A 17,059-nucleotide genomic window follows, 5' to 3' on the forward strand; every position below is an offset into this window, starting at 1 on the left:
TCTCCAAGAAGAGCAGCCAGTGCTCTTAATGGTTGAGCCCTCTTTCCATATACAGAAATATAGAAAAATGTAAAGACACACTAATTTGGACACTCAATGGGTCAGCATCTTTTCAGATTTTCTTCTCAGTATCAACTTTCCCACTTTACCTGCAATCACTCCCTGCTTCATTTTTTGGAGGAATGTTGTCCTTTACTAGTCAATAGTTGTAAATTAATCATCCAAATTTATTCTAAGCCGGGCGGTGGTGGCGCACGCCTTTAATCCCAGCACTCGGGAGGCAGAGCCAGGCGGATCTCTTGTGAGTTCGAGGCCAGCCTGGGCTACCAAGTAAGTTCCAGGAAAAGGCGCAAAGCTACACAGAGAAACCTTGTCTCGAAAAACCAAAAAAAAAAAAAATTTATTCGAAAACTCTCTAATCTCTTTGCCCTAAGTCCCATGTCTCAGTTCCAGCTAACAAAACCTAAGAGAGAAACTGATGCAGTGGAGAGATTTATAGGAAACTTTCCCCTTCCTGAATCATACATCTAGACCTTCCTGCCTCCTCTCCCTGGTCTGAGTGAGGAGGTGATGCCTACCTAATTCTTGGCACTCACATTGCTGTTATGAGGCAAAGATCAAGAACCAATCTGGAAAGGATTTCAGAAATGGGAACTCTCACCTACCACAAGTATGCCTAGGCCAGCAGTCATCTTAGCATGTGAGAAGATAGATAGATAGATAGATGGATACATACATACATACATACATACATACATACATACATGTTTAATGGGCCCAGAGAAAGTTACAGGACTTTTCAAGTCTATCATTTGGAAATGGAAAGAATTTTGGCAACATAGATTGGCCATGCCTAAAGCAAAAATCTCCATTAAGTGCAGACCAAGATATTATTTAAGTATATGAAATTGCTCAGCCCTCTATCAAAAAGAAATGTTACCAGATCATGAGAGCATATGTTGTATTTCTTTAAAATGCATCAAATGCACAATGGCAACCAAAGCCTGAGCAGATGCAGTCTGTCACCTGTGTCTGTACAGCTTCTATGTTCCATCACCTGTGTCTATACAGACTCTATGTTCTGTCACCTGTGTCTATACAGTCTCTATGTTCCGTCACCTGTGTCTATACAGACTCTATGTTCCGTCACCTGTGTCTATACAGACTCTATGTTCCGTCACCTGTGTCTATACAGCCTCTATGTTCCGTCACCTGTGTCTATACAGACTCTATGTTCCGTCACCTGTGTCTATACAGCCTCTGTGTTCCGTCACCTGTGTCTATACAGCGTCTATTGTCCGTCACCTGTGTCTATACAGCCTCTATGTTCTGTCACCTGTGTCTATACAGACTCTATGTTCTGTCACCTGTGTCTATACAGACTCTATGTTCTGTCACCTGTGTCTACACAGCCTCTATGTTCTGTCACCTGTGTCTATACAGACTCTATGTTCCGTCACCTGTGTCTACACAGCCTCTATGTTCTGTCACCTGTGTCTATACAGCCTCTATTGTCCGTCACCTGTGTCTACACAGCCTCTATGTTCCATCACCTGTGTCTATACAGCCTCTATGTTCTGTCACCTGTGTCTATACAGCCTCTATGTTCTGTCACCTGTGTCTATACAGTCTCTATGTTCCGTCACCTGTGTCTATACAGCCTCTATGTTCCGTCACCGGTGTCTATACAGACTCTATGTTCTGTTACCTCTATGCTCCTAAATGGTGGAGAAATCAGGAAGAGAATAGTATTTCATGACATAGAAAATTCAAACTTCAATGTTTGTAAGTAATGTTTAGTGGAAATTCTTGTTTGTTTAAATATTTACTAAAGCTGTTTGAGCTTCAGGGGCAGAATTCAAAGGTTAAAACAGAGACCACATGGGCAGTAAGTCTGAGAAAGTATGCTAAGTCCTCACCTAGTTCCTGAAATTTATTGTACAATTCTAGTTCATGTAAAGTATATTGTTATTGTTGTTTTGAGACAGTATCTCTTATAGTTCATGCTGGCCTCTGAATCTGTATGTAACCAAGAATGACTTTGAACTTGATTCTCCTACTTCTTCCTCCACAGTGTTGGGAATGCAGGCATGCACATCACCCCTTGTTTTATGTTGTGCTGAGGATCAAGCCCCCTTTGAAGTACTGGGCGAGGACTCTACAAATTGAGCTATTATCTCTAGCCCTCCCTTAGAGTATTTTCAATGGGAAGTAAAACTCCACTAGGTTTTTACCTAATTAATAGCTTTAGTAGTAACATAAGCCCTGGATATAGTCTCCTCTTAAAAGCCTGTTAGAAATGGTGAAAATAATGGCTGGCTTTTGTAGCTAATGACAGACTTCTACATTCTGCCATTATTAAAATTAACCTACTTTTTAAAGGTGTGTTTATTTTTATTTTATGTGAATGCTTTTGCCTGCACGTATGTATGTGCATGACACGTGTGCCTGGTGCCATTGGAGGTCAGAAGAAGTAGTTGGGATCCCTTGGTACTGGAGTTACGGATGGATGCTTGCGAACTACTGTGTGTGGGTGCTGGGAACCAAACCCAAGTCCTCTGCAAGAGCAACAAGCACTCTGAACCACCGAGCCAACTCTCCAGTCCCAAATTTATCTTATATTTTTTAGTTGACATACTATCTGTACCTGATTTTGCTATACAGTGTGATGCTTTGATTTTTATATGCATTGGATAATGGACAAATCCAGGATACTAGCCTGTTCATCACCCTTAACTCCTATCATGTCTTTGTTAGTAAGCAGACTGAAATTCTGTTTGGAGCCATACAGTGCACCATGCTAACGGTTCTAGAAGGCCTCTTCTCCATTGCTAGCTCTGGATGTTACAGTCATGTGCAGGACGGGGTTCAGGGATGCACATCACCTTCACTGCCACTTTGATTTCGCCACTGCCCACTCCTAGGATGTCCACGGCTGTGCCTTCGTACACTTCTCCAAAAGCTCCGCTCCCCAGCAGCAGGCGCAGGCTCAGCTGTTCCCGAGGAAAGGCGGGAAGACTCTCAATCTCTTCTTGGGTTGGAAGAGTACTGTAAAACAACCATATGTGTGTTCTCCCTGAGGACCTTAGGTTTCTGCGTTTGTGTTTGAAAGAAATGGAGCAACCTCAGTGCTTGGCAGCACTGTGCATTCTAATATGGTAATGAGGAATTTTATGCTCCTATACTTTTGCTATTCTATCAGTTTTTACACAAAGCGTGTCCCTTTACTTCTTCACACCATGATTTCTACAAGAGCATGAAGGTGAAGGCTTCCCCGAGGCTTCTGTTGCAGCTGCTTCTATCAAAATGAGTGGTTATGAAATCCTCTGGGTTGCAGATTCATGAAAAACTGCTGCAGATGAAGAAAACAGCAACAAAAGCAGCTGGGCCCTGGAGCTTTCCCTTCACCTGACTCACGTACCTGCTTCCACAACAAACAGGATTTACTATGACCGAAAAAACCAGCTCCACCACCACATCAGCCTTCAAAAGGCCAGTCTTCACCTTGGAATATTACAGCATTGGTGCTTAATCTAAATTAAGTACACTTTGAGGGTTTTTTTTTTTAGCTAAAATCTTTTTTTTAATGATTTATTTATTTTTATTTTATGTGCATTGATTGGGGTGTTTCGCCTGCATGTCTGTCTGTGTGTGAGAGAGAGCGTCAGATCCCCCTGGAACTGGAGTTACAAACGGTTGTAAGTTGCCATGAGGGTGCTGGAAATTGAGCCTGGGTCCTCTGGAAGAGCAGTCAATGCTCTTAAGAAAGAGTCTTAAATATCAGATACACAGTGTTTCCTAAAAAACAAACAAACGAACCAAAATCTCCTCTGAAGAACTGGTTTGGTTCATTTCTGTATCTGTCTGAAATCCTGTTTGTAGATTTCAGCAAGCAAGGCCTATGCCCCCTAAGATTCTTTTAACAGAGAGCATGACATGGTGTCTCATGCAAAGAAATACTTACTTTCCTTAATTGTAATGATAATGAAAGTTTAAACCTCATCTGTCTTACAGAGACGCTGTGGGCATCATCATATGGTGTCCATGACAGAATGGGAAGGGACATGCAAGACCTCTAGAATTTCTCCCTTCTCAGTCATTCACTCTTTTCAAAGTGATACATCCTTCTGAAGCTGGTCTTTTTAATCACGCGATTAAATAATGGACGGCAATGGATTTGTATTTCTCTTATAGGATAACCACATACGCCACCATTTCTCCCAAGCCACGTATGAGACTAGAAGCAAGTGTTGCCGACGGTGGTACCCAAAGACCCCTGGGAAATGTGAGGTGTGTGGACACCCTCGTTACTGGGTCCACACTCGGCCTCCGTGATCCGAGAGGATGGCACGGGTCACGTACTGTACTGCATAGCAGGCATTAGCCAGGCCTACTCCAGCCGCCAGACCTCGCAGATCGGCCAGCTCTTTGTCGTCTTCGTTGAGAACTGAGAGCTCCTCCTTGGACGCTTTGCGATTTCTCAAGCTCCTGTGCCAGACTATAAAGAAAACAGACAATTTACTGAGTAAATTATTGCTTTTTTTCCCCTTAAAAGATGTTAGTGTGTTTTAAACACACATATGTATGTGCACCCTGCATGATTTAAAAATATTCCTGTAACAAATTGTTTAACTAAATTTTGGTAAAATTCCATATAAAACCCACACAATTCACACATTTTCAATCATAAAATTCACTATATGTCCTACTACTACAAATAAATCTTGAAGTATCTTATTAAAATGCACCTTTCAGAATCAACTGTAAGCTAGAATCAAACTCAGTTCAAAAACTTGCAAAATAATTGTTAATGAAGCAAACTTCCTTCGGCATCCAGACATTCCCATCATGCTCCAGTAGACCTGAAGGAATGCTTCCGATACAATGGCACATTTAAAATGTTTTCGGTTGGGCTCTGCCCAGCCTTTTCAGTGTGGTGAATATGGCACAGATGTGTCTGTCTGAGCTGGGAGGATGACTCAGTGGACTAAAGTACAAGCATGAGGACCTGGGTTCAGACCGCCAGCACCCATGTAAAAGTCGGGGGTAGCAGCACATACATGTAACCCCAGTGCTGGAGATGGAGGTCAGTGACAGGTAGATCTTGGAGACCAGCTAGTCAGCCAGCCCAGCTGACCAGTGAGCTCCAGGTTCAGCGACAGACTGTCTCAAAAAATTCAAGTGGATAGGGATAGAAAAAGGCTTCTGACATTGACCTCTGGCCTACACATAGACACACGCTCTCTCACACACACACACACACACAAGTGCACACACACGCACACATGCACTCGCACACTCATGCACACACTCACAGAAAGAGAGAGAGAGAGCACAGCTCTGCAATACTTAGATTCTGGAACCACTCCTTGAAATGAAAGTTCAACTTTGTTAAGTGTTCTCTGATGCCTTTTCACTGTAATACAGAGACAGGGGTACATACAAAATAATGTACATCTGTTGTTCATATACGTCTGTAGAAAAATCACTGTGATAAACAACAGCATTGGTCCTGTCTACTTGTAGAATCGTGAGTGATTTGTATTCCCTCCTTTTCACATTATGCTCAGCCTTTATAACGTTAAGAAAACATTCTTTGATAAAAATCAAAGTACAATTATGTCAGGAAGATCACCTGTTTGTGTCGTATATTGATATGGGGGTCAAATCATCAAAAAATGCTTTGGAAATGATTACTAAGATTTGAGCCTGTGCATCGTGGTATACACTTATATTCTGAGTACTTTGGAGGCTGAGGGAGCAGGAGCAGTAACTCTAGATCAGCCTGTCCTACAATTAGTCAGCTCTGTCTCAAAACAAAACAAAAACAACCAACAAAAAGTAACCTTCTCTCGTAGTTCCTTGCATATCTAAGACATTAGAGTTTCACTCAAGTGACATTCCATCTGAGGGGCCACACAGGAGCATGGCCAGCACCCTTTCCAAAGCACTTTTTTCTAAGCCTCACTTGTTCTCATGCCTGCATCCGCAGCGACAGGCGTCACCTCATTCTTCTGCACACCCTGCTCATCTCTCCCAGTGACGCTAAAAGGCCAACTGTGGCTGTCGGTGCTCTTCCATGCCACTCTCACCTACATTTCATGTCTCTTACAGCATCCTACTTCATCTTCTCACACAGATATGTCTTACCTCCATTATTAAAGGGCAGTCTCCTGAGGCCACTGATTACAGTTTACAACTTCTTCCCCTCTTTCCCTGCCATGAGGTTCATATCAGATACGGCCTCTCACCAACCCAGAGCCCTCACTCAGAACAATGCAACTTCTAAAGAATTGCTACTTTTCATTATTTTCATAACTTAAGTCTTTTCTCATGGACTCACGCATTCCTATTGGTAGAACCACATGCACTACTAACAGAAGCAAAAAACTAAATTAGCTTAGCGACTCCCCCAAATCCACAAATTCCAAACACAATAAAGACCTTTCAGTCCTGAGAAAGTTCAGATATCCACAGGATGTCTCGAAGGCACACAAAACATTGAGACGCTCTCATTTTCATCTGCTAGAGTCAGGGGTTCAAGCAGTGGTGGTGGAGAAAGTAGGCAAGCAGAGGTGAGGTGAAGGGTCCCTCATGGAACACGCCTCCCAGCAGGAAGCAGACATGCAGTCAAGCCTATATGCCAACTGCCAAATATACCGCAGTCAGACGAGTCACTCTGGAGGGACTGGCTTTAGTGGCACAAACATCAGCTGTGCAATGCACAGACTCCCTGGAACCACAGGTTAAAATCCTAGCAGGCTCCACTGAAACGTTTAGCCTCCCCACTTAGCTAGAGGAGTCGCATGTGTTAGCTGGGTGGCATTTTTTTTTTTTTTAAGTGAAACCTCAGTTCAAGTTCAAAGTATTGTCTGAGACCTTTTACCTCCAGTCACTCTGGAGAAAGAATAATGATTGGGAAAACTTAATTAAATGGTAGCTTTATTTTTTCCAGAGGGATTTAGCCCTTGTATTCTAGTCATAGTTCTTCCTTGCCTTACCCCTGTACCTTTCTCTTAGTTATAAACACAAGTCACAGTTTCCTGAATATGTACTGGAATTGGTATCATGCCCTTCTTACAATCCTGGGGAATGGCATTCTTGGTATCAGCAGTAGATGTGAAGCTCATACATCTTATAACCCAAACCCAAAGTCACATGGGAGCTGAACAAATGTGATGTTGACATGTATTACATAACAGTAACAAGCCAGAATGTGTGATCATGGTAGTAATCCTCCAGGCCCAATTTCTTCTCATCTATTTTGGGTTTTCTGTGTTTTTAATCATAATTAAAATAAACATTAAAAAGGGGTAGAGCTTTAAGGACTATTGTATTAACATAAAATAAATAATGGGAAATGACTATCTGGCGTAATTCTGTTGCTTTTCAATCCTTTATAAATTAGCAGGGATTTTGAGTAAGGCTGTCGGTAGTCAGAAAGCAAAAGTGAGTCCCATAGGCCAGAAATGGGTCTCCTGTGAGAGGCCCCATTCATTCCAAACTGAGCTGTCTGCCTGGGGACCAAAGCTATCCCAACTAGTGACTCTCACTGGCCTCCCATTAATCCCACACTGTTTTTCTGTCTTTGGTTACTTCTCTTTTATTTATATTCTAGCCTACGAGCCACAGAACACTTGCAATAGCCTATCAGCAACAAGTGCTCTTTTACAGAAAGCTAAAATAGAGTGTCCTCACGCAAACAGTTGCATCTTAAGTATACCATCAAATGTATATACTGATGTATTTGCCATGGGGTTGCTGCCCCATGCTGTGGTTTGTGTCCAGAATATATATTCTTCGAAGGTGTAGAGCCTTAGTCTCTAGCTTGAAATTTTTGGAATGCAGAGGTTAGGGCCTAACGGGAAGTCACTGGGGACATATTCTTGAAGATGATGGTAAGACCCCAGCTCCTTTCTCTTTCTCTGCTGTTCCTAGCTGTGAGATGGCAACATTCCTACATCATACCCCTGCCATGAAGGGCTGCCAACACCCAGAGCAACAGGGCCACCTGATCCTGAACCAACTCCTTCAAAACTATGAGCCAAAATAAACCTTTACATGAAAGAAAACTAATGCATCCCATGATTTAAAAAAAAACATCATAGAAGTTAGTAGCTATGAAAAGACAGCCAAGGGCAATGCTGTGAACTTTATTAACTGATTTCATCGGGTTGTGTTTCGTGTAGGAAATGAGATAAACTGAAAGATAAATCAGTCAGTATGATCTAATAAACAATTTATTACCTGCTTGTAAAATCTATAATACTCACCAAAGGTCAGTGGGACTGCAGCAACCAGAAATATCCCAAGTATGATAGTAAGTATAAAGCTTGTTTCTGTTATCCAAAAACCATCTAAGGATATGAATGGGAAAAGAAATAAATTCGCATACATAAAAAAGCTAAATTGTCCCATTTCTTCCCAAGCATGAACACACTGGTTAGCAGGATCCTGCACCTCTGAGGTTCCTACAAGCCAGTTGTTGAGCAGGGCAGTTTGGAAACCAACCATGTTGAGAGTTTGGACGCAGCAGAAAGTTGCTGTTCCTTTTGTTACCCCCATCATTTCACTGAAACAACCCACCCGATCTATTTTAAGATGACTAAGAAAACCCGTGTGCTTCTTTTTAAGGAACTCAGGACAAAGGGGTCTTTATCTTCGCATAATAAAAAATAACGGAGATTTATTATTTCCCCTTATATCTCCATACCCGTTTAATCCCACAGACACTCATCTAAGGACTACCAACATGGAAGTGTGGTGGAACGTCTTGGGCATGCTGTTTGCAGAGAAAACAGGCGTGCAGACCCCAGCGTTTCAAACCCCAGCCTGTGGGACAAACCTGGATGCAGCGTTTTAAAACTTCCCATGAGCTAAGAATAATTTTTACATTTTTAAAATATTTGAGAAAAAAGAAAAGGGAGGGAGTGAAAAAGAGGAGGAAAAGGAGGACAATGAAAAAGAAGAGGTAGCTACAGAGAGCAGACATAAACTTACAAAACCTAAACCATTTACTTCTTGGCTCTTCTCAGAAAATATCTAGGCAAGCATTAACTAACTGACTATAATGTAAATAAGAATGACGGCGTTCTGTGTTTAATTTTATGTGGATGAGTGTCTTGCCCTCATGTATATCTGTGCACCACATCATGAAGTTTCTGTGGAAGCCAGCAGAGGACATCAAATCCCTGGGGAATCTGGAGTTACAGATAGCTGTGAGCCACCATGTGGGTGCTCGGAATCAAATCCAAGTCCTCTGCAAGAATAAATGCTCTAAACTGCTGAGCTAGCTCTCCTGGACACTTTTTATTGCATTTTTTTTTACTTATGTATTTGTGTGTGTGTGTGTGTGTGTGTGTGTGTGTGTGTGTGTGTGTGTGTGTGTTGCATGTTTGTGTATGTGCATGTATTTGCCTGCCTGTGCACAAATTTGGAGGTCAGCAAACAGCTTATGGGAAACGGTTTTCATCTTCTATTGTGGGGATTCCAGGGAACAAACTCAGGTCAACAGACTTGGCAGCAAGTGCCATCTCAATGACCTAGAATGATTGATGTTTTATGTGAATGTATGTATAAAATGCAAATAATTCATTTTTGCCTAAGGTATATCAATTATGCATGACAATGGGTTCATTTAAGTCAGGCCTTCAAATGAAAGGCTAGTGAGTAGGAAGGGGATGAGAGAGGGTAATGGGGTGACTATGATCAAAACATATTATATATTTGTGTGAAAATGTCACAATGAAGCCCATTAGTATTTATAATTAACATATGCTAATAAGAATCTAGAAATAAAAGAAATGAGTGAGATTAAATTCCCTGCCATTGCTGAAGATGTAACTCAGTGATGGATCACTTACTTTGCATGTGCTAAGTCCAGGATTTGATTCCCACAGTGTGCACGCACACACACACAAAGGAAAAGAATAAGAAAAAACTTGCAGAAATCAGATGAGAACAGACCACATAATCAGAATCTGCTTTTGTTGAAGAACATAAATCAAGGTGCTACTTCCTACATACTTGATACAAATTGAGACTCAAACCTACTATATAATTACTACAATCTACTCAGAAAAAAAATCATTTAAACAATACCAATGGCAAAAAAAAAGGCAACCTCAGGTAAGGGATACATGGGAGATAGTGCAGGTCGGGCTTTTAGGTTGCAGGAAATACAAGGCCAAGGATGTAATTACGAAATCTATATCACGGGGACAAATGCTAGGAAAATGACCCACTGTGGGGCAAGTCCCAGGAGGCTTCACATGCCACACTGCAATCGGTCAATGGAGTCATTGCACATGGTTCAGTGAGGGGCAAAGGATCAAGCTTGTGTTCAGCTGAATTGTCGGCAGTATGGTCGAGCTGAGGGCACAGACAAGAAAAGATACTGTGAATCAAGAAAGTCAGTGTGGAAGTAGAAATGTGGGAACCCCTAGGTGAGAAATTAAGATGGTGGACCAGCAAGACAGCTCATTGGGTAAAGGTGTTTGCCACCAAGCCTGGCAGTTTGAATTTGATCCCTGTTACTCATGTGGTAGGAGAGAACCAACTCTTGGAAGTTATTCTCTACCTGCATATGCATTACTGTGGAAGGCAAATGCCCAGGCACACACATACACAAAGAAATAAATGTAATTTTTTAAAAAGAGAAATTGATATGCTTCTCTTCAAAATCCACTGAAGAGTGGGAAGAGGCACTCACAGTTGAATAATTGCCTCTATCAAATGCCTATGGATATGTCTGTGGGGCATCTTTTGATTTCTGGTTAATATAGGTTGGGCCCAGCCGACTGGTGGTACCAACTCCAGGCAGCTTGGCCCAGGATGCATAAGAAATATAGCCATGTGGATGTGAGCCAAAATCAAGGCAGCAAGATGTGATTTCGGCTTCAGTTCCTACCTCTAGGTTCCCACCTTGAGTTCCTGCCTTGACCTCCCTTGACAATGTGCTGTAACCTATAAGTCAAACAAACCCTTTCATCCTCAAGTCGATTCTGCTCAGTGTTTTGTCATGGCAACAGGAAGCAAATTGGAACACTGGGTGTTTAGAAAGATAATGCATAAGGTAAAGTAGGATGTACAGCGGAACAGCTAGATAAGAAGGAAGGCACAGTAGTTTGAAGCCTCTTATGTAAGAGAGAGCACTAGGAAGTAGATATTATGGCTGAACAGACTAAAGGCCATATTATGGGCAGTCTTGGAAGTCCATGAAAGAGCATGGAATTGGAATCATAGACATTCAGAGTGGCTGCTTACTACTGAGAAACAAAGTAAGAAGGTAATGATGCTTTAAGAACACACCAGATAGCTGGGCAATGATGGTGCATGCCTTTAATCCCAGCACTCAGGAGGCAGAGGCAAATCTCTTTGAGTTTGAGGCCAGCCTGGGGCCTACAGAGTGAGTTCCAGGAAAGGAGCAAAACTACGCAGAGAAACCCTGTCTCGAAAAACCAAAAAGAAAAACTGAAAAAAAAAATACACCAGATAAGCTGGACCCTTCAGTTGTTTGTATGATAGGCTATTCAGCAATCATATGTGTGGCTAATATTAAGAAAATATTGCTGGGCAGTGGTGGGCACCCCTTTCATCCCAGCACTTGGAAGGCATAGCCAGGTGGATCTCTGTGAGTTCGAGGCCAGCCTGGGCTACAAAGCGAGTTCCAGGAAAGGCTCCAAAGCTACATAGAGAAACCCTGTCTCGAAAAAACCAAAGGGAAAAAAAAGAATATATCTATCTTTGGCACTAAATGTTTATGTAACAAACTAATATGTAGACAGATATGTTAACATACCTTCCACTAATTTAATATCCTCACTGATTCCACTATATTCTCCAAACCCAATATTATTTACAGCTACTGCTCTGAACTGAAATGTTCCTTTCAGGTTTTTGGACTTCCATGTGCAAATGCTACTGCAGGTCCCATTGAACGCCATCTTCCACCTTAAACTCTGGTTCTGTGAATCATTGGAAATGCCCTTTCTGCAAAAGAAAATAGTTGATTAATAGTCACCTACAGTACATACGACAATGTGTTACTTCTAGTCTCTCGCTGCTTATCACACACTTGACCTTATTTCTGTTTAGCCACAGAACAAAGCATATTTAGCAAAGTCTTAGCGATTAATGAGCAAACCAAGTCAATCCATCAAAAGAGCAAGGAATAATCAATGGCAGAGAGAAAGCTGATGACCCTGTTCCTACTGTCTAAAATGCAGGAAATTGCTGAGCTTCAAACACATAATCACTTCACATTTTCTCTAGCTAGAAAGTTTGCACTTTTTTCCTCTTTTTTTCTTTCCTGCGTGTATGTGTGGTGTATATGCACATGTGTGTACACAGCCCTGCATGCATTGCAGAGGCAATAGGAAAACATTGGGCATCCTGATTTATCACTCCCTTGCAACAGGGTCTCTCAGTTAACCTGAAGGCACACTGGTAGCCAGCAAGCCGCAGAGATCTTCCCATCTCCACCCATCAAAGTGCTGCTGCTATGGGCATGTACACAGCCACACCTGGCTTTTTATACGGGTTCTGGGGATTCAAACTCAGTTCCTCATGATGGCACAGTAAGTACTCTTACCCACTGAGCCATCTCCCTAGTCTTTTAATTTGTTTGGTTGGTTGGCTGGGTTTTTGAAACAGAGCTATTAATGCATCCAGGGTGGCCTTCAACGTATGATCCGCCACTCCTTTTGCCTCCTAAGTTCTTGGATTACAGACATAAATACCACAGTTGGCTTACAATTCTTTTTAATTTTTCAGTCTCCTGTGTCACTTATAATTGATTTATGTCATACGTAGATAAAATATAGATTTAAAATAGAAAGGATGATATTATAGTACTTCAATAAGTTGATTATAGACAGATAGTTTGACCATCAAAGTCATCAGTATATATGAGATTTTAAGATTCATCACTTCCTTTTACATTGGCCCATGCTCCCCTCAAAGCCAGTCCACATTGATCTCCGTATGAAACATGGAAGCAGTACAATAGCTGAGTTCAAAAGATGAACCTGGAATGGCTTTTAAGAGCATCATTGACCAAAGGCAAGTTCAAGGTCTTCCAATTGTGTCTTCTCTGGCAAGGAGGAACACTGTGGGTCTGTAACTTCTCAGGTCACAGCCGTTCTAGGGTGCATAGAAGCTAGCTGTGCATCCACTAACTGGATAACTGTCCTTGAGAAACAACTAGGGAACGAGAGCTGAGCCCCAGGAGGCCAGGGAATGCCATGGGGCAATGGTATTAGTCACAACTGTTCCCAGGAATAAGGTATCTCCAGGGGCCACCCCGATCAAATCATTATGATATTCTCTTTTTATATTTTAAGAAGCCTCAGGGTAAGTGTTGGCAATTTCATTGTTTAATAAAGTAACTTTGATTTTAAACCATAGAGGTCCCCGGGAATGAGGGGAGTGGTTCACCACAGCCACTGAAGGACACAGGCAAAGGGAACAGCAGACGTTACAGTGTAACAGAGTGGAGTTCACTTCATCTTTCCTTTCATGGTGTCTTCACAACAATCCAATTTCACAGGGAAGAAAACTTAAGCTTCAGGAGAAGCAAACCAGTGAGGATCTAAGCATGGTTGGTAACTGGAATGAGTAACATCCTCCTACACTGGAAATCTATACCCACTCAACCTGTGCATGTGACCTTGACTGGAAATAAGGTCGTGGCACATGTCACATTAAGATAAAAATGTACTAAATGAAGGCATGTTGTAGTCCAATGTTTAGTGCCCTTTCAGAAAATGGAAAGGGGAGCCCAGATACATAAAAGAGAGCATGTGATGCTGGAGCTGAGATACATATACAAGTCAAACAACACCGAGGGTATCAGGCCCAGTACACGAAGCTAAGACAAGGTGGAAAAAGAGTCTTCCCTAAAAGTTAGAAGGGAGTGTGGTCCTCCTTACACCCTTATGTCAGATTTTTTTATATGCATGTCTTGTTTTGTTTTTGTTTTGTTTTGTTTTGAGACAGGGTTTCTCTATGTAGCTCTGGCTGTCCTGGAACTCACTCTGTAGACCAGGTTGACCTCAGACTCAGAGGTCTGTGTGCCTCTGCCTCCCCAGTGCTGGGATTAAAGGTGTGAGCCACCACCACCCAGCCTGATGTCAGCTTTCTAGCCAGCTGAACTGTAAGAGGAAATTTCTGTGGCTTTAAGTTGCCAAATTGGTCTACTTTTCTCACTACTCTAAAAGCTAAGGCAAAAAGATCACAAGTTCACACCATAACCAGACTAGAGAGCAAGGTCAAGGCCAGTCTGGACAACTTAGTGAGGCCTGATCTCAAGAAGTTAGAGAGGCTTGTCATGTGATTCAGTGGTAGAGTTCTTGATTAGCGTGCTCTTGGTTCAGTCTCCAGTACTGGAGGGGGTGGGGCTTAAAACAAAGAATAGCATTTAACTAGAATTAGACTAACTAATTAGACTAACTAGTCTACCTTTCCCAAGAGTTGACTTAGTGACAGTACTTCCTCCTGTTCTATAGTGTTGATATTTCAGTACTAGTATTAGAGACCCAGGGCAAGGGGATTTAGGGGAAATTACACACTTAAGGTCTTACTCAGAGGAGTACACTAAGGGGTCCTAGCAAGAATAATGCTGTGACCTGGATGTTATACACCATTATAGTCACAGGCCACCAAGACAGTTCTACTGAGAACATACTTTACCGTGCATGAAAAACAGTGACAAAATATTTCCTGAAGGTTTCACCAGGAAAGATAGCCAAGAGAATTTTCTAATGTGAGCAGGAAATTTTCTGAGGTTCTGGGGATGCCAGAGCAAGACGAAGCAAAAATAGATCTAAAGCTCAAGTTGCCAGGACTATAATTATGGAAATGACTTTTGTCCTTGGAGCCTCTTAAAAGATGGCTTCATAGTCCCGTGAGGGGAGTGTCTTTGGAATTTGGAACTCTCCCCTCGGCCTGGCATGAAGTTGATCTCTTTGGGCCAGTTCCCTCACTGAGCTCCTCAGACTGGCTGGGTCTGAGGGTACCCATGCTTCTCAACTGCTGCTTTGAGTCAACAGCACATTCTCCGTCTCTGGAAACACACTCAAACTGTTAAGCTCAGAGAGATAGAGAAGCCCACATACCTATTGACTTCTCATCATTTCAGGCCTCTCCCTAGATTTAGATTCTGAAAAAATAAATAGCTCCTTGCCAGTTCTCCTCTGAGAACATTTAACTTTGCTAATGTGTGTGTGTGTGTGTGTGTGTGTGTGTGTGTGTGTGTGTGTGTGAGAGAGAGAGAGAGAGAGAGAGAGAGAGAGAGAGAGAGAGAGAGAGAGAGAGAGAAATTTATATGCGTTTATCATCTGACACCAAACATTGGCTCAGCTTCTTAAGCAGAGTGGATATTAAGTAAATATCAGTGGCATGAACTATGATGGAGTGGTTTCTGTGAAGTTTGAATGAGCAGTGGCAGATTTCTGAGAATGATATGGTGTGTTTTATCTTTAGAAGGTCAAAGCTGATGATGGGAAATGAGCAAAGAACATAGTGAAACGTGACAGTCCCTAAAGATTCATTTTTCTATATAAATGTACTTTGACAAAATTATTATTTTGACCACCTTGTAAACACCTGCTTATCTCTGTGGTACATTAAGCATCACTCGATACGTACCTGATCTCAAGGATGTAGTACATCAGTCTACTTCCATTATCTTCAGCTTTTTCCCACTGGATTGAATTTTTACTCCCTTCTAGTAATTTAGGAATGCCTGGTTTGCTTGGGACTCCAGCTTCATGGGGATAAAAAGAGAATTGACTGACATGTTAGAAGTATAAAATGTTTGACATTGGCTATCTTTCTCTGGGATATGCTGAAGAAAGAGAAATGTCTTAAAGAAATATTCTTATACAAGGTTCTCTCTCTCTCTCTCTCTCTCTCTCTCTCTCTCTCTCTCTCTCTCTCTCTCTCTCGTGTGTGTGTGTGTGTGTGTGTGTGTGTGTGTGTGTGTGTGTGTGTGTGTACATGTGCTTATGTATATGGATGCCAGAGATCAACCTTAAGTTTTGGTTTTCAGGCATCACCCACATTAAAGAGGGTCTTTCCTTGGTCTGGTGCTCATTCATTGGCTAGGCTGGCTGACCAAGGAGTCCCAGAGAACCACCAGTCTCCACCTGCATAGCTCTGGGATCACAAAGGCTCTGCCACATCCAGATTTTTGGTGTAGGTTGAACTCAGATTTGGGGACTTACATAACCCTGAGGCACATATATTTTTTTAAGTGAGTATCTGAAGCTTTCATTAGTGATGGGTTGGCTAGTTAGTGGAAAGATTAATCATGTATTTCATCTTGATACAAAATAATCGATAAGTACACATGTAAAAGCCATCACAGTTTTGGAGCATTTTGCCTTCCATCCTTCCAGGAATCAACCTGGAGTTGTGGTGCCCAGCATGCTAGCTGAAGAGACGTGTAGGCTTTGATTCTGCTCGGTTTTCCATTGCAGTATTCGGACTATAAAAGTTACTTTCTAAGTGTTTCTTGAGCACTCAGCTACCCCATCTTATATAGTTCTTGTTGCAAAACACAACATAGCTAGACAGGATATCAGAAAACTGAAAGGAGAAATTGTTTTGCCCATCTCAGGATTTTTAAACGCAAATCAACAGGTTCTTGCTTTTCTCTGTAACAACTCCTGACTCCTCAATGCATTCACCTATGCAACAGACACAGCCATAATGACTCTTTCAGGAAAACATTTGAGATGACCCAGAGGTGAAGAACATTTGCTAGTCATGCAGAGGACCCAGGTTCTGTTCCCAGCACCCACATGGTAACTCATGGTCACCTGTAACTCCAGTTACAGATCCAGGAGAGTCAACATGGTCTTCTGCTAACTTTGGTACTTGGTAACTGCACCAGGTACCCAGGCAGTGTACATATGTACACTCAGACAAAACACTAACATACATAAACTGAAAGTGGATATAACCTTTTTTAAAGAAAGCTTCTGTGCTTCTAGAATTGGACTGGTGGAAATTAAGAGATGAGGAAAAAAAGAAGAGATGTCTGCATTGCTCAAGG

General features: G+C 42.0%; 1 protein-coding gene across 1 annotated transcript in view; it reads right to left on the reverse strand.

Annotated features, from left to right (window-relative positions):
* The window catches only part of Ros1 (ROS proto-oncogene 1, receptor tyrosine kinase), a 128,894-nt gene that overhangs the window by 19,621 nt on the left and 92,214 nt on the right, over positions 1 to 17,059 (reverse strand). The window contains exons 33-37 of the mRNA XM_059272572.1: positions 15,649 to 15,766; positions 11,801 to 11,991; positions 8,274 to 8,357; positions 4,363 to 4,498; positions 2,886 to 3,048 (exon numbers count right to left, since the gene is read on the reverse strand). Coding sequence (XP_059128555.1) covers positions 2,886 to 3,048; positions 4,363 to 4,498; positions 8,274 to 8,357; positions 11,801 to 11,991; positions 15,649 to 15,766 — 692 coding nt within the window. The remainder of the gene's footprint in view (positions 1 to 2,885; positions 3,049 to 4,362; positions 4,499 to 8,273; positions 8,358 to 11,800; positions 11,992 to 15,648; positions 15,767 to 17,059) is intronic.

Source organism: Peromyscus eremicus, chromosome 8b (genome assembly GCF_949786415.1).
Source record: "Peromyscus eremicus chromosome 8b, PerEre_H2_v1, whole genome shotgun sequence".
Lineage (NCBI taxonomy): Eukaryota > Metazoa > Chordata > Mammalia > Rodentia > Cricetidae > Peromyscus > Peromyscus eremicus.